The sequence below is a fragment of the Corvus kubaryi genome, unplaced genomic scaffold (assembly GCF_017639235.1).
Source record: "Corvus kubaryi isolate FWS band 111438036 unplaced genomic scaffold, C.kubaryi_AGA036_p1.0 37398, whole genome shotgun sequence".
Taxonomy (NCBI): domain Eukaryota; kingdom Metazoa; phylum Chordata; class Aves; order Passeriformes; family Corvidae; genus Corvus; species Corvus kubaryi.
In genome coordinates this window covers 28,558,985-28,577,932 of record NW_024581137.1, presented here as the reverse complement: position 1 = coordinate 28,577,932, position 18,948 = coordinate 28,558,985, and the positions used below count along the sequence as shown (strand labels likewise).

Genomic DNA, 18,948 nt, shown 5'->3' with positions numbered 1-18,948 from the left:
AGAGGGAAAAGAGGGAAAAGAGGGAAAAGAGGGAAAAGAGGGAAAAGAGGGAAAAGAGGGAAAAGAGGGAAAAGAGGGAAAAGATCAAAATCTAGAACATAAAATAAGAAGAGTGTATTTCATTCAGACGGAAGATATTCCTTATTGCAATTTTCATTATATAGATAAAAGAAAGGAAAAGTAAGAAAGATACTACTCATTTGCATTTTTGGCATAAAATTTTCAAAAATATTTATAAATTATTTTTCTGCGTTTTCTTATGCTTCATTATATTGGAAAAAAATTTTGTAATTTATTTTAATGGAACTGGCCATCTTATACCATAACAAGGGTAATTACAGCATAACCACTTTATTTATACAGCTACCTCTAGCATGGTGTACCATGACCATCAGAACTTGCCAGACCTAAACTCAGTATTTTTAAGTGAGAAAACAGAAAATAATCTTCTGTTCCAAGGCAGGACATATACTCAGGCAGAAACTGAGAGAATATATTTAGTTCAGTAAACAGTCAGCACTGTTCTAGATATATTTCATCTGAAAGACAATAGCAGTCTTTTGGCTTTGGCTGACTACTGACAATTAGAGCATCATAAACCAGATGTCAAGCATCATGTCTTGAGTAACTTTTTTCTTCAAAATTTGCCCATCCCTCTTGTCATCATGACTCAACTACCTAATTTAGTCCATTGGATAACACTTGCTCGGTACCTGGGTTTTTTTAATTAAAACTAAGGAAAGAAAGAGTATCTGTAAAATACATTGATTTGCTCTGAATGTTTCCTTAACTTTTAAGAAAACTGATGCACAATTAGTAGACTCAGAAATAGACGTAAAATGAAAAAAACTTCAGAGAAAAGGCCTCTCACTACTACAGGAATATTCCCTGACCTATTTTATTACAATTATATCACTATGTCACTGAACTGTTCCTTCTGTGTTAGTTTCAGCTCAGTGACTTGTACCTCTTACTGCCTTTGGGAGATTGATCTGTGCAGATTTTATTCTTGAAGCATGTCTCTAGAGATTTGATTTTCATTTGCTTCAATTTATCTCTCTAAAGTAAGCAATCATTTCCCTCTTTTGAATGGCTCATTTTTGAAGCAATATAGATATTTATGGTAGCACTGTTTAGAGATATGTCAGCTGCTAACCTGAAAGACAGGGCTTGAGAGCAGCAAATTGATTCATGATGGAGGAGGACAGTTTCCGGTGTTTCAGCCTGGGAAATGCCAGGTGTGAGGATGGGAAGGCTGGACATCAGACATCCAAGCTGGAAAGATTCTTTTGACCAGGTGGTTTAACTTCTAAAACACCAGGACAAATGGTCAAATTCCCTTTTTTTCTGGGATATCTAAAAGCCACCCTGGTAAACGCATACCACTTACCAAGTTTTTGTCATTAGCAGAGAAGTGCTGGTATATTCAAGGGAAGAGAACAGTGGACTAAAAGGGTGTTAGGGGAGATTGAACTAAGTACTGAGCAGAGCTTAAAAGAGCAGATGATTTATGTCAGATATAGGAAGCAAGGTGCATAGAGCACACAGTGATAGGACAGCAAATATTGAGTCAGGTGTGTAGTCTGAGGAGTTATTACTGGGTTTAATGGAACAAATTTGGCACAGAAATTCTCTGTGTGTATACAATTATTTTCAAATTTTATGAATCAGGAAATGATACTAGATATTCATAGGTGAATAGGCTCTAAAGCTAGGAAGATTAATATTATGACATGCTGATTTGACTTCTTATGTGTTATAAGTAAGGCAAACATAATTTCTACATAATTTCCATGGTTTCTGCATAAAAATAGCCCTGTTACCTTGAAATCTGACTGATTATTAGAAATATATAAGGTAGTATTATTATACAGAAAATATTTTCTAAATAATTTCCTAGTAACTGTATAATTAATAGACTAACCTTGTATGATAATATTAGTATTATAACTTGCTTAAATAATAAAAGGATTTGAAAGTACGGCTCTATAACCTACAAAATCTCTATCAAGAGTAATTTTTATTGGGGCATTAAGAGATGCACAGATTACTTAAGTAAAATGCATTCATCTTTAATTTCATATTTACCTGAGAAGCTTCTCACTGAGCATGCTGTATTCATAATGCATTCACAAACCTTGGTAGATTAAAGCATATTTTGTCTGCCTGGGTGTAAATAGTCTTTTGGAGACATAAATGAGCTTCCTCTCTCAAAGTTTGGCTTTCTGAACATTATACATCTTATTAAGTCCAGATTTGTCTGTGACAGGCAATATAGAGAAGTGCTTAATTCCAAAAAGACCTTCATCTTTTCTGAAAATTGGTGCAACAGATCTTCCTGGGGATATTCCTCTCTTCCTACTAAGTAGTAAATAGACTGGAGGAGTAACAGAGGCAACACAGTGAACTTTTCATTGCTTAGAGGTAGGGAAGAAGAATCTTGACAAATTTTAAAATCAAGGGTTTTTTCCCACCTAGTTTCAATATATAGAAAGGTCATAAACTGAATATGAAATTAAATGAAATTATAAACAAGACTTCTTTTAATACAGATCAAGTTGATATAATGGGTAGTTAAATTCTCTAAAAATAAAATGAACTGCAGAACCTTCAATATTAAGAAAAAATTTTACACAAGTTCTCCATATAAATTTTAAGAGTGGTATTGTGGAACTCAGACATGTCTTTGCAGCAAGCTCACCACTACATTTCACTGGGAAGAAACATTTTGACATAAATTCAGGTGTCAGTGTTGGTGACAGGAGATTCTGTCAGTTTTGTTATTTTGCTCTAACACATGAATGATATGTAATATAAAAAGAGCTTTCACCTCAGATGCAGTTGTCATTTCACTGTTAGCAGTAAGCAGTAGTTTAGAAGGGGTGCAGATATGGATATGAGATGTTGAAGGTGAGGGAAGAGATACAGTGAGTGAGGAGATCCCCAGCAAACTCCCAACACACAGGTGTTAAGCTTCCTCAAAGTCTAGCTGCCTAGCTAGCCCCTGCTTCTCCAGCTCCTTCAGCTATCATAAAAACCTTGCACATACCCTTCTACACATACAGATTGGTAATGTGCACATAGGTATTTGGGCTGACAATTAAGAATCACGGGGTGGGGGGGAGGGGTTTAATATTCTTCAAACCTCTGGATGCCTTCAGGACTTGGTCCATCTAGAAATCACTTTCAATATGTTTTGTAGGCGCACTGCAATTAAAACCCTTCTTTGCAGCACCTCGTGTTGGTACTTTTAGATGACACTACTAATGCAGTAAAATTTTCCAAGGAACAGAAGACCCTAAGGAGGAGAAAGACTATAAAGCCAGTTATGGTGTTTTTGTTGTTGTTTCAACAGTTTTGTCCTTGAGCTGAAAGGGAGAGAAAAAAGCCAGGAAGAAGCTGGCCACAGAACAAATAAATATGGCATTAGCTCATATTCATTACAACACATTGGATAAAAAAGAACAATGGCAACTATCAGCTTTCATGCACTTCCTTGGAAAAGCCCAGTGTTGTGTAACTTGGCCCAAAAGGCTATGGCATACACCACTGCACATATACAGCCCAGAAAGGCAGTCAAACGAGCACCAGAAGAAAATAGCTGTTTAATTTGGAGGTCCTGTTTACTTGGAATATTTATTACTTTCATCGAAAAATATCAGTTTAGCATATAACTTGCACAATTTCTACTCTTGGTTTTCATAAGAATTCCAATAAACTCATTTTGCTACTGAATGGGAAAGATATTAGAAAGATTTGGAGACTTGAGGGGATAGAAAGGAGAAAAGAAAGGTCAGCATAGAAGAAAAGGCTTAGATGAAAGTATGTCAGAGCAAAGCTTCCCATGAAAGATTATTGAGAATAAAGCTTTTTTTTTTAAACAGACATAAAAAACAATATATAAATCAAGAGCACAAAAGCCCTGTTTTATGATTTTTTTTCTGGTGCTGTTTAATTTCTTTATATCTTTTTTTGCCATTGTTAAAAAACAGCCAAAACTTCAAAGGCACGCTGCATGTGTTCTAAATCAGGACTTCAGTGCTGATGTATGACAGCACAAAAATTAAAACTAAATAAATGTGCTGTCTAAACTACCATATTTCTCAAAAAATTACTTTAAAGGCTTTAAAAAATTAGAATTATTGATTGATCTTACTTTGCCAACCATAATGTTTTCACCAGAGTAAAGGACAAAATATTATATTAAAAAGAGAGAAAGAAAAAAGAGCGTTGTCTGAACATATCTGAACACCTGTATTTGGCTGTCTTGCAGTTTTGTCAGACAGGCGAGGGGTAAAATGAAACTTTCCAGTGATTTTTCAGATAGACGATATGGACTACATAATTTTTCAGTTTTTTCACTGTTTTCTGCAAGGCTCCTTGGCAGTCAGGCTAAATCGATAAAAACAAGGCAGTATATCTGTGAAGAATAGTATTTCTGGTTTGTCACATAAAAATGGTTGTAGAACGGATGTATTCTCATTAAAAATAGTTTCTGCAAGTTTTTTACTATTTTCTTTTCAAAATATGAACTTTGTAACATTTTGAGTTAGGATTCCATATTAATTTACTTGCTTTGGGTAGGACCTTGCTGTTTTCTCTTAGTGAAATGGCATGTCTAACTCTAAAGGTGTCTGGCCACAGCACACCCATTAAATCTGCTTGCAAAAAAAATTGCATGACTGGGGTCTTTGTGGCGTCCCTTTTCCTCTGGCCTCTACTTTTACAATGACCATTTGCTGTTCTTCCACTAAGTCATCTTGATTTGTATTGACTCGCTTGTTTTATCAGGTTACAAAAGGGGCAAGTGGCCCAGGCAAATAGGAATGCAAATGCTGTTCTTTTTCATAAACATTTCTTTTACTTTTAGGATTCATTCATCCCATCCCTGCTAGTGTTCTTTTTCCAATTCTTATTAAGAAATAGTCACTGGCTCTAATTTATGTTCTCATTTGAGTCTGAGGAGTGGTATTTTTTTCAAAGGTTCCTGGATATTTGTGTAATCAAGAGAACTGGTTATTTACTAGTTATCATTTTATCTTATTTAATCCCTATTCTGTTCTCTTCAATTGCTTTATTTACACATTAAGGGAGCAGACACTATGGGATGCCATTTTATAAGCACTAATAAGAAATAGATAATTAAGTTTAGAAAGTCAAAGTATGCGTGTGCTGGGAGTCTAAGCTGAACATCCTGTCTGGTAAATACTAACATACGTTTACAAACAGTGTTATAAGCACGAAACAGGGCTACACTACCTGACCTATTCATTTATTATTACTTTGATCACTTTTATTAAAGTATAAAATATTGACCATACTTAAAAGTAATATAAGGACAGGGATAACCTCCTAGGGAGTTTGAGGTATTCTGGGCTGCCCCAGCTTTAACCACCTGATCCTGGTGTCTCAACTGAAAGCCCAGATCCCTGAGATTATTAGTGGTGCCTCCAGAGGCTGACTCAAGAGTTCCAGAGCTCTCAGGAGTGGCTAACCCCAAGAGAATCTGTCACGGTTAATTGCAGATTTTTTGGTATATGCTTAGTGCTAAAGTTGCCTCTTCCACATGTGAAATTCACAGTTTGCCAAAATTCATCTTGGAGCTGGTTACTTTGAGATTTTTAATGAGTACTGTTCATATAGATAACACATTTTTATTTTGGGTAAATTTTGTAATAAAGGCTTTACAGTGTTTCATCAAGGAAAGGATTCATCACTGTTTCCATATAGACGTCCCCTAGAACACATGTATGGAAGTGATACGTGTGGTTTTCATATTGAACTTTCTAAGATGTGGCCTGAAATTTTGTTTATAGAAAAAAGAAATATCAAGAATTTAAGACACTGCACAGTTATAGTGGGAACAAGCAGAAGTTACATTTATGATGTCTGTGTTTCTGCTTCTGACTTTTTCTTGAAGAGGTCCTCGGAATTTTTTATTAGCGGCAGTCATTTGATGACTGACAAGGGAATACTCTAGGACTGGCAAAGTGTCACTACCTTTCCCTATAATACTCTCTGCTGTCCAATGAACTGCTGAAACCTGTCATTTCTCTCTCCTCATTTCATTCCTAATTAAGATAGCAGCAGCACATAAAATTAAACAAATGAAAAATTTGAATCTGGAAGCACTGAAAGTACCATCTATAGAGACTCTTTCCAGAACAAGTTTTCCAGTTTCGCACAAACATTCATCCATCTGTAGGATGAATGAGTTGCTCACTTCAGTCTTGCCTGAAATTGTTTACACACTCCTTCTTTGAAACAGTAAATCTAGAAATTGCATACAAAAACTGTGCACAAAGGGATATTATTTGGGTTGTAAGGTCAATTGCTCTGAAGTTAGACCAAGAGAGATTTATGATTGCTTGCACAATGGACCCCTTTTGCATATGCTGTAAGATAGAGATGTTAATTAAATGAACATCTACTATTCTGGACCTTTGCTTTTCTCTGCATAGAGAGGGCCATGTTCAGGTTTTAACTATAAGCCAGCACTAAATGCTAACTTCATAGTTTCTGCCTAAAGCTAAAAAATATAGGAAATAAATGTTCCTCTACCTCTCCTCTGTATATCCACTGTTTTCTGTTATCCACTTTCCTATAATTAAAAGCAACCTTAAGAGCCATGAGTTCTGTGGTTGATAAAAAAAATGACACTGTGCTGCCCTAAATTTCTTGTTTCTTAAATCTTAATTTCAGATGAAATTAAAATGTTTTTATTTTTCTAATCTTCCAATATGTAACATCAACTATCAGGTCACTTATGCATTGCAACTGACCATGAAAAGCCATGGCCAGAAATTCAAGGCAATCTCTGATATAAATATTAACTTGCTTGCACTATATAGTGGTCCCATACAACAGGTACTAGTCATGTCAAAGCAAATTTCTCTCAAGCATTTCCAGACATAGGGAGAGTACAGGAAGACCCAGTACAGAATGTGCAAGAAGTAAAAAAATCCTAGCCTGAAGGGGTCATAAGGACTATTCCTGCCTGTTTCTTGGGCATCTGAAACAGGATAGGAAGAAAAAAAGTGTGGTTTTTTAAAACCTTTTCTGCCTGCAACCACACACCTGCTCAATCACACCTGTATCAGCCCTGGTGGCTGCATGTGTTGGATTTCACACCTTTTGAATAGGCAACATCCAGATCTTACTCTGATTTTTAAAGATTCTAGCACTAAAGAAATGCTTTTTTATTAATAGCTATCACCACCAAAAATCATCTTAAGTTTGGAAATGTCTTTTTTCTTTACCTACATGCAAGTACTTGTCCTCAGACATGTTTTCTACTCAGATATGAGCATTCAGTTCTTGAAAGTGTTATAATAAATACAAAGATTTACTGTTTGAGTTCACATTAGGTACAAGGAAAAGAAAAAAAAATTCTTTGTTTGTTATCTTTGTTAAAAAGACTTCCAGGCCATCTTTGGGCTGTTCCAGGTTGGACTAGGTATATGCCAAGGCTCGTCAGCTTGAGAGGGAGTCATACATCACCTGTGGAAGAGACAGAAGCTGCCTTTTCCACTGCTACTAAGGATTTGTATAGATGGAAAGGTAGTTTGAGTTTATTTGTGATGACCCATTAGAAAAAGGCATGGTCTGGGAAGATGTATAAATAGCTAAAAGGTTAGAAGGAGCAATTTTTATTGGTTCCTCAAGTCCAGATAAGTTCAGGAAACTTGTGCATTCACTTAAAATTTCTGTTCTGGTTGATAAAATGTGGATCTCCAAATATGCATTTGAGCTTTAATGTGTATTTTGTTCACAATTTCTAAACTTGTTTTACTATGGTTAAGAGAAGAAAAATGCCTGCTTTTAATAGGCCAAGTTTTGCTCACTGAGTGTAGCACAGAAATATAAATCCATTGCAGCCATTTGATTACTTCAGATCTTGTCTCTGTTGTCACAGATGGTAGGATGTCTGAATACATGGCAAGTGATGTGATTGTTACTAGGGAGACCAGCTTGTTGTCAAGTACCTGCTTATTTAAATGTTTTAATTGCTTTGAGTGTTATCATGAACACATTTGCCCACACATACAAACCTGTCACCCGGCACTGTGCCAGCTGCCTGTGCTTAGACCCATTTTTGGTTAGCAACTTATCACTGAGGAATCCAGAGTTCACTGCAGCCAAAAGCTGAATGATTTTCATGTTAATATTACTGGGGGACTGCCTCACCTTTCTCTGCATAGAAAGGATACAAAAGTATATCCCTAGGGAAAAATTCAGAAATGCTCTTTATCCCCTTATACAAAGATCAGACTTGCTCTGCTGTCTTTACTTTATGACCCTTTCTGAAGATTATATGAAAATCTGTTTCCTTGACAGTTTTTAGTTTCATACTCACATTCATTTTTTTTCCTGCTCATCCTGCCACATCTTTATTGTCTTTTAGTCACAAGTATATTTATTTATCACCTTATTTTATTAACCCAACAAACACTTTTATCTTTTTCCCAATTCTCCTATGTCCCTTTTTTAATTTCATCTTTGTCTCTCATGAGTAATTAATATTAATTAATTAATTAATTCCCTCAAACATAGTTTCTAGCACTAAAATCTAGGTAAAAACAGTGGGAAGATGCTAAAATTTTGGTCCATGACCGTTTATTCTATGAAAATAAATCAGCACTTTAGCCAAAACTGAGAATGACTAAAAAGTTTCTCCTCTGTTGGAGTGACCTCTTCATGTCCTAATGAGTGGAACTGTTCTGGATTGAGTATTTTTCTCTGTTTATCTCTATTTATTTGTAGTGAGACAGTTGAATACCTTTCTTGTCTAGGGTTTCTAAGCAGCTTTGCTGTGAAGTTTGAATAATTTTTGCCCAAACTCTCAGCTACTGGGGCTCTTCAGCTTTCATCAGAGCAAAGAATAAATGCAATCCTGATGTTGCAATTTGATATACCTTATTTGCTAAGATTCTAGAGCCACTAGAGAGCTTTGAGCCGCTGCAGCAGGTTATTTTACTTCTAGCTGTTAGAACTCTGGAGGGAGAAACAGTAGCTATTCTGGTAGTAGATTTTCAGTGTCTCCAGATAAAAAAGCTGATGTACTGTTTTCCCTTGAAGAAGAAATTACTGTTGCTGCTCAAGAAACAGTATCTCAGTGTGGAATGAATGGGTTTTGCCCTGTTGTGAACTTCCCACTTTTAAGGAGTATGACTAAGATGACTGCTGCAGCTGCAACAACATCTGGAGTCCTCAAATTACCTTGACACTAGTTAGCTGGATTTAGGTCTGAGTGTAGCACAGAAATGCCATTGTTTGTCTTGATTTTTCTATTGTTCAATGAAAATTACAATTTATTTTAGGTTTGCCAGCTTCCCTTCGTACTGCTGTCATGCTATGGTAACAGCAGAGATAGTGGTAATTTGCTTATATGTGGATCCTGCAGAATCAGGAGTGGTTCTGCTCCTCACACTGAGAAAATCCAGAAAGCAGTGCTCCTTGACTGCTCAGCCACCTGAAGGCATTTTTCACCCAGGCTTTATGGTCATTGTTTTAACTTCCTCTAAGAAAAGGTAGAAAACCACTGAGTAAAGAACTCCATAAGGTTTCTGAATAGTTCTCAAGCAGTAATGGGTAGGTCACCACTTGGCTGCAGAATCTCACAGAAAGACTCTTTCCGATAATTGTATGTTGGAAGACTGGAAAGAATGGGATGAGATATTCAATATTCTAAGGAAATATTTTATTCTCATATATATTTCTTGGGAGACTGGGGGGGGTGGGGAGGGGTGGTGTGGTAGAATTTCTGTAGAAACCAAGAGACCAGAAAATAAAAATGCCTTCTACATATTTCCACCTGTTGTGCATGAGAGAAAAGTGGCTTCAATCCTGCCTTCACCTGAGGCCCGTGCAGCTCCCTGCCACCTTTTCTTGTACTCCCAGCAGGTTAAGGCTCCTGCAAACTCTGCTGTGTAATAACATGACTGACAAGGTTCTGACATAACTTCTCTATTCATGGAGAAGGCTGGATAGAGTCACCTATGTCATTCAAATGGTAGCTACAGTTGCTTTTACAATTCTGCCATTTCAAGGCATTTGTGTGTCCTTTTAATAGTATGAAGAGGTATAAAAGGGCTGTGGTCTGGGTTGAAATCATATCCTTAACTCTTACATGTTTTTGTAATAGAACAGCATAATAGAAAGCTGCTCAATGTATTTTAGTTGGAAATTGCAATTAAACATAAGACTTTAAGGAGTCGGACCCCAAAGCTAGTTTCAGTACCATTTCCTTTAGCGAGTTTTACACATTACCTTTTCGGTAAGTGGTGACAGGCAGTGCATTTCTGGGTGATTATAGCATATGTCAGGTGGGGTTAATGGGCACAGGGCCAGAGGGAAAGTGAATAACTATATGAGATGTACAGTAATCCCTTTAGAAATGCACTGCCCTATTCCCTTCTGATTTTATAAAATTATGTTTATTGAACAATGTGATCCAAATCCTGAGGGGCAATAGGCCTCTGATACTGAGTTCACCAGGAAACTTGTTGCCAAATTGGTCAGGAAATAGAGTGTTTACTTCAAGTCTATCCACCTACAAGAACCTCTCCCTGATATCCTTATTGTATGTATGTTGCTAGTCTTGGAATGATGAATGGTCCACATCTGGAGGCTAGGTCTTTAGATAATGGTATATGCTGATTAACACTGGCTAAGGAACGAGCTCTTAATTTAATCTGATATGTTGATGTGGCAGGGTCAGTAAATGACTGAAAATAATGTGCGAGCCTTAATTTGTATGCTCTGAGAAACTGTGTGAGTTGGAAAGATCCTGTTGATTATCTTGGCAGAATATTGTAGACCATCTTCAGAAAATGGCAGTCAGTTCTTAGCTTCTGAGTGATGGGGTTTAAATCAGATCCTTTGTGTTAGTCTCCTGGGTCAATTCAACAGTAACTGACTTGCTTTTCATCAGTTAGAAAAAGAAATAAGGCTAGATCTTCCCATCAGATTGTTTTCAGTTATAACTCAGTGCCCACATTTCAGCTATTCATGTTTAACAGCAGAAACTTTGCCCCACATATTTTAAAAATGTGTCAAGTTGATTTTATAGGCAGTAGCATTATAATAAACTTCTCCAAACTTAATCAAGCTTACTGATTTATTTGGATAGTCAATAGTAGTATCTGATTTTCATTCCAGTGTGGATTAAAAGCAAATTCCTCATACTTTGAATTAGTTTTTTATCAGATGTCTTGTTTTTTAGCCAACCCCTTGCTGAGTCTAGACTCAGATTTGGAGATATAATCATCTGTAACTTGTAACATCAGATACATATATTGTGTATCAGTTTAAATCAGGCAACTTGATCAGATTTGGAAGAAGTTATTATGATAACAGTAATACTACATGCTCTATCAGCTTGGCAGATTTCACAGTATGTGGGACAGATTTTCACAGATAATTATTAGGCTGATTAGTCTATCTCCATAGAATCCCTTTAGAGGGTTTTTAGTCTCCAGGAACAAAAAAAATAAGAAAAAGCTCTCCAAACTCCATGGAGAATCCCCTCACCTCACAGGTGAAGCAACAGCCTTTTTCAAAGAGATCTGAATCTAAGATTCTGAAATACCACTTTGCTATATGAAGTCCTGCAGCTCCTCTCTACTGGCTTCTGCTTTCTGATGCAGAACAACTACTCATTCTTGAAAAAACAGTGAAGATCTCTGTTGGACGGATCATCTTGCATCCTGTCTGGCTTCACTTAGTAGAGGATTTTCTAAATAGGAAGCAAAATAAAAAAAGAGAGGAAGGATAGCATGGCAATGAAGAAATTATTAATTGGACCAGCTATAAGAAGGGACAGAGATTAGGGAAATGTAAGGAAACGGAGAAGAAAGGAAGACACAGAGCAAAGAGCTAGTAAGAACAGGGCTGAAACCATCCAGCCAGTTTTGGGAATATCCAAAGGCTCCTGCTTTGATTTTGGCACTGAAATCTGTGGTTGAATATTTTCCCTCTGAATCCACATAACAGCACTGTAACAGTTCTAAAAACTTCATCATTATTTTGTACATTACCATGACCTTTCCTGGAGGGTGCAGAATCCCTACTGCTTGATGCAAGTTACAAAAGAAATCCCTTCCTTTTATTATTAGCATGAATTAATTGGGAGAAGAGTTTGGGGGAGTGCTTTTCCTCCATGTATTTTCTCTGAGGAATATTTTGTCTTGTGGTTGGTGCTGCCTTGTGTGGTGAAAGTGTACAAGTTCCTCCCAGCTGAAGGACTAAGCAAATGCTATGGACTATATGACACATTTGGATACATCCACATCTCAAGTGAGTTGAAAATACCATCTTACTGAGCATTGCAAGGTCGCCTCTTCCTGTAGTGAGACAGGTTTGCATTATTTGGCTTTCAAAGAGGTTTCCTATGTATCCTTGAATATATATTAATAGAGATTTAATAAGTTATGTTCAGTGTAGCAGCTAAAGAACAGCTAATTATGAAAAATATATTACTGTAGACCTAACAGGCATGCAATAAAAACATCTATTACATAAATTGTTAATCCATAAAAATGTGTTTCTGAGACTATTGGTATTTATTTAACATACAATTACTGTCTAATTTAATCTAAATTAAATGCCTGCTTGAGACATGTAATTTGAAGTGTTACTGTGCTTCCTTCTCCCATATTAAAAGCAAGAAATCAGCAGCTAATGCCTGGAGGCCAAATGTACCATTTAAATTCGGGTACCTCAACACTAACATTTGTAATTTCAGCCATTTGGAAAATGTTTTTCATAAGAATGTATTTGGCGTTAAAATCTCCTTTTCCCCCTCACTCAAGGCCACGTCCTGCCAACTGAGTCAAGTCTCTGACTTCATCCAAATGAAGTTTTGATTCAATAAAAGGTCCTGAATTAAGAGCTGAGAATAAAGTATGTTCTCTTATCACAGAACACAAGCTTTGCAAAATGTCCCAGCCCCTGCTAGTGCTGGAAGGGTAAATTATCATTTGACTCCTGTATGGACATATTTATTTAGGACATGTAGCCTGGTGACTCAGGAAGTTATGTAAAAACTGACCCAGTTAATTTTAGATGCTATTGTTGGAAGAATATCAATGAAAATTAATCAAATAGTCACAAAGGAACCGCAGGGAAGGAGCACAGAACACTGGTGGGTAGAATTTTGGCAGCAATCATCGCAACAGTTTTAATGAGAGGAAAACACATTCTCAAGTAAATCAGAGAGTAATGACATGATTAAATGGCAAATAATAGTTAAATACATGCTTGGAGGTCCAGGACAGAGACTGTGGAGGTTTTGTGTTTTGCATGTATTCCTCTCCACGCTGCTCCAAGTATCCAGAGCACCAGAGCTCTGCTTGTAATGTAGGGTTGGGTTGTAGCTTTTAAGACACTGAAGCCAAAAGAGCTGTTGGGGCCCTGCTGCTGAGGCTGAGAAAGCTAATGCTTTCTCCATAGCTGTAAAGCTTCTCCAGCCTTTTGGTTGTTGACGTGTCCTTGTTCCTTCACCAGCCACCTCCAATGAGCAAGGGCCAGCACCACGGCTTTGTTCAGCCTGCCGTCACCCAAAAAATGACTGCGCAGGAGACATCTGCTCTCCTTATGCACAGTGGGGGAAAGGGAAGGAATCTCTCTTCTTCTGAGGCAGGTTTAGTCCCCACTAACTGGGTGTTTGTACATTTTCTGGCAAACAAATTGAGTTGCATATATGACTTTATGCAAACAAGGAGTGCTGCGGTGCTGGCTGGGAGTGGACCCCATCCATATGGCTCCTTTCCCTGTCTGCTGAGGAGAGGATGCAAAAAGAATAACATTTGCAAGTTGTCTTCATTCTCAAATGCTTCTTTGGCAAAATGAGAGGCTGTCTATACCAGCTCTGACTTCTTAGCTTTACTTCAGCCGCACGTAACACAACACACAGCTGTGTACCGAGCCTGTCGGAGGGGAGCTGACCAGGATAAGAGGTGTTTTACCTGCCTTCTGTTTGTCACTGTCCATTTCAGGTTATCAGAGTAAGGGTACCTCAAAAACAACAAAAGAAAACTGCAATAACTCTAGATTCTCTTTTTATAGGGTTTTTATATGGTTTTTGTTTTCCAGTGATTTTGGTCAAATGAGGTTTCAGAAGCCTCACCCATGCCATTCCTTGCTGCTTAGCAGAACTACAAAGGTGGGGGGGGAGCTTATCTGTTAAAATAAAAAAACCTGGAGTCCTTACTGGGGCATCAGTCCACTAAAAGATGTGGAATTACTTGCTTAGATGGTAATTCAATTGATCAGCACCCTGTGTATTCTTCAATAGCAGCCTGACAACTTGCTCATTAGGATAATACAATAATAATTTTCTCTCTTTCTGCCTTCCCACACTGGAATAATTTCTTACAAAGTCTGAGCATATTATCTCCTCCAATGATAGTACTGGAGGAGGGCAAAAGGTATAATTAAAAATTACACGTTATTTTTTTGTTTTGAAAGTTTATATTTTTACTTCAAAGATTGTCAAATGACAGCTCATATACAGCTTATGTCTCCAGTGCTTAACATAGTTTATAATGGTTACTGTCTCTGCTTGGATGTACAGTTGTGCACTCACAGATTTTTTTGTGAAGAAAATATAAAACACTTGGTGAGTAGGAATTTCAGAATTAGTAGTGGTTTTTTTCTTGTGGAAATCAAAGGTTAATCATAATATTTAAAAGGATGATAGCAAATGAATATTAAGTGCTTTTGCAAGTTCTACCCAACATATCCAAATGTTGGGTCTGTTGATGAAGCAAGTAGTTTTAATGTTTAAATTACAGAAATTATGAAAATAATAGTTGGCACAAAATCATTCTCACAATCTCCTGGCACACTGCATGGGCCTAATTTTAAAAAATGCTGCACTTCTCTGAAATGCAAAATCACTGAGCACATTTACAAGAAGATTTCAGCAGGTACAGAGTAGAAGGGCAAGAACTGCTGCTGATATCTAGGTATTCATGTGAGTTGGAAGACCCAGGATTTAAAATGCTTGTCTGACTCCTTCTCACCTTAAGTTGGCCAGTGATTGATCTCCTTATATCAGGGGAGATGACGGATTCTTTTAATGGTGCTTGTTACTATTTTCTTCTTGTTTTCATTAATTATTTGGCATGAACTACAGCCCATCTTAAAACTATTACTTGACTGGGATTCCTTTCTTTCCATTTTCTTACTTCTGCACTCCAGGGGATTTCCTTGAGGAAGCTAACATCTTTCCTAGGATCCAAGTTTCTTTGTTAAGAATTTCCATAACTCATTCAGTTGCTGGCAATGTTGGTACTGTTGGCTAAAGTTATTTCTTCACTTTCTAGCAAGTCACCTTTACTTCCTCAGGGTAATTATACTGAAGAAAAGCCCCATCATGTTAGTTTGGGTTAGAAACAATTTATCTTGTTATCATGATCTCTATTTGGGAGGATGCTTTCTGTATCACTCATTGCATCCTGATTCAGTCAGGGTTGATTATTATAGCACTAGGAAAATACTCAGGATACTAGGAAAATCATCAGGAAACCAAGCAGACAAACTCATATTGTAACAATGTCTGTATGGTTGTCTAAAAGAAGAAAAGGCTTAGCAAGAGTCTTTGCATGTATTGCCATACAAACTTCAGAAGATTACAGTGTGGAGGTAGCAATATTTTCAGTCATACAAAATTTTCCAAAAGTGCAGGGAAGACATGGTAGAGCTTTCCCTTCACAGAACCCGTATAACACAAAGGAAAATGTTGTCTTAATAGTGCCGTTGGATTCCTCACAGACTCAAAGGGTGAATTATAAATGTGGGGAGACTGTGCCTGTTCATTCTTCTTCATTTCCTTTAAATGTTGCATCTTTGACTCACTTTACACTGTTGGCACACTCTTCTTATGAACCCAAAGATCTCGTGTGTAACATGCAGACAGAAATAAATTCTGTAGGTAAAAGACAGAAGAAATTGGCTAAAGATCAAAGGTTATCCTAATTCCACTCCTTCCTTCACTTTTATTATCCTTTCTAAATTTGGTCTTTTGTAGAGAGGAGTGGGTGGAGGAAGGGGGGTGTTTGTTTTTTTTTTTTTTTTTTCATGAGGAAAGGTTGAGTTTAAATGAGAGTTTAAGATTTTGTTTTTTAGTCAGCCCTTTATGTAATTTGAACCACAGTGTAGTTACTTTGCTAGAATCAAAACTGCGGTACTTTTAGGGTGAAGAAGACTGGGCAGTGGCTCAAGGAAAAAGTATTTCACTTCAAGTGTTTCTGTGATCATCTATATGTTAAGTGGCAAGTAGAGCAGTTTTGTTGTTTTGGGATTTTTTTGTCTGTACAGCTAATCCGGATTTGATGTCATTAAAGTCTCTATTCTAAAACCAGTTGGAGATGTGCTTAACAAAGATGTCCATTTTACATCCTAAGATGAAAACAGAACTAAATGTGAGTTTGGAAAATTTCTCTGGAAAATATGCTTGTAATTTTCACAGTTTTAAGTTCTGGCGGTCTTCTTCACTCAGACTTAGTAAAAAGATGTTGATTTTCCTGTCTTTATGGAACTCCAGAGTTTAGCAGGTACTTTCTAATGCTTTATTTAAGGATATGAAATGCACTGGAATCAGTAGTGATGACCATCTATGGAGCAACTAGTACAGACCAAGTGGAAAAGTTAAGAACAAGATGTGATGTTTATTTAATGTCAATAGTTTCAAATCTTTGTTTATCATTTCTTACTTAAAAGAGATTAAAAAAAACCAATAGCTGTCCTAGGAAGCTACCACAAAAATTGTTTCAAAGATTTTCACTCCTAATTGACATATTTCATGCCATTTTTCTTGTCATTAAAAATGTAATAAATTAATTTTACTTGAATCACAGATGAAAACTTTGTGGTAATGTCTGTGTAGTTATAGATCATCACAGAAAATGAAGCACCATCATTTTTGGCTATGGTGTAGAGTTTCTTAGAACACTGTTGGTCAGGAGTGAGTGATACTGGTAGAGATAGCTATGAAGTTCTAGACAGTTTCAACTTATACCAAAACCCTGAATTAAAGTTGTTAGTGCTGCTGCCCAAAACACTTCAAGATGCAGCTAAGAGGTAACATATGCTTCCACTATCTCTCAGTCCATGATTTTATATTATTCTGAAACCTCAAAAACAAAGGAAGAAGCAATTTTTAAATAAAAAGCCCTTCATCATCCCATTTGAAAAGCACAGTTATTTTTAATTATAGCACCGTAGTTTAACTACAAATATTATTTGTCATATCAATGCCATAGGGTTATGTCAGATCTCTAAATAACGTGGGTATATGTCACATTGATATAGAGAATCAGGGTGATAATGGTCAACAAAGATAAGAAGAGAGACATCCTCATGTTTCAACTAATCTCCAGCAATGAGGTACCAGCATGAGGGGCATTATCTCACATGTGCCTCATACAAAATTCCGATACCAACTCCAAAGCATCTGCAGTGGGCCATGGTCAGAAACAGGATACTGGAATAAGTATATCCTATGCTCCCTGCACAGTATTCCAGAGCTTTCCACAGTCTCATGCAGCAGATGTGAAACATGCCTGCAATATTTGTTCTGCTTTCATTATTTGCACTCCTGTGTTTGAATCCCAGGTTTTGGTCACCTAACCAAGCAATTGCTGAAGCTGGCGGACGGCCGCGTGGTGCTGGCACTGGAGGGAGGACATGACCTTACTGCCATCTGTGATGCCTCTGAAGCCTGTATAAATGCCCTTCTAGGGAATGAGGTAAAACATAAACCATGCTAGGTGGAGAGAATGATCGAAGTTTGCTGGACCTGCTATCTTTGATATTCTTTTAGTAACAATGGTGTCAGCCCTTTTTTCATTTGGTAAAAAAACCATGGAATTTGAATATGTCTTAGAAATGAACAGACCTCAAATGGGCTGATTTGCATAAATACCTCTAAATTAGATGATTATACAAATCCTTTAGTGTATGCCTAAATTATTCCCAGTTCTGAGTAATATTTAAAACCTCCAGTTTGCTTTTAGCGATGTGCTGAATACCAGACTTGACATCATTGGTAGTCATTGGTGTGCATATCATCTATTAGGAATGGACCTTTTCACCATCCATCATGGAAAAAAAATGGCTTTTTCCAGGTAACTGGTAATCTCAGAAACTGGATGTTGCAGAGACACATTTTTTGCAGTATTTTGACTCTTCAATTTGAAACATTAATAAAAATGTGTACAAAACTTAAAAAAAAAATAACAACCAACTTATAAATGAAGATTCAGGTTGATCTGAATACAGTTGAAATGGAGTTTCCAAGAGATATCAAACACTGTGTATGTTAACAACTTTTGAGAGGATACTATAAGACTAAGTAAATAGGAGTGTGTGCTATTTTTGTACACAAATGCGAGATAAGGATTCATATTAGTGAAACTTTTTCTGCTGTCCACTAGAAAATATCTTTTATCTTAGAAATAGAGTGAGAAGAAAAAAAATTGCTGAAGTTGCAGCCAAAATAATTTATGAAGGGACAAAAGCCTTTACCATAAATTTTGAATTTTGCAAGATCTTGTTATAAAGTGGAGTATGCTACTTTGTTTCCCCCTCAGGGGAAGTCTTAATAGCTATATAATCTCTCCAATCAAATGTATTAGTGCCAAATTGCAAGCTAGTCTGCCAGTTCCCTTCCACTTCAAGGCTTCATACCTATGTGAATAAGGTGAAGTAACGTGTCTTCTGATGGATGTTGGGTAGAAGAATTTTCTAAGTGTTTTTTTAAACCTTTGCTTTTCATCTTTATGACACATCAACAATGCTTATTATTTTTTACATTATACATACAATGAAGAAAGTGTTCGCTTTTTCAAAAATTTTCTCAGAAATGTAAAGCAGACACCAGAAACAAAAGAGAAAGGTTTCAATGGGTTTTATCTACTGTCACATTTGACAAACTCCATAAGG

At 36.8% G+C, this 18,948-nt stretch overlaps 1 protein-coding gene across 13 annotated transcripts in view; it reads left to right on the top strand.

Moving 5' to 3' along the window:
- HDAC9 (histone deacetylase 9) overlaps positions 1 to 18,948 on the top strand; it is a 463,926-nt gene that overhangs the window by 415,831 nt on the left and 29,147 nt on the right. For all 13 annotated transcript variants that reach the window (XM_042044237.1, XM_042044228.1, XM_042044236.1 and 10 more), the window contains one exon: positions 17,620 to 17,753. In XM_042044237.1, coding sequence (XP_041900171.1) covers positions 17,620 to 17,753 — 134 coding nt within the window. The remainder of the gene's footprint in view (positions 1 to 17,619; positions 17,754 to 18,948) is intronic.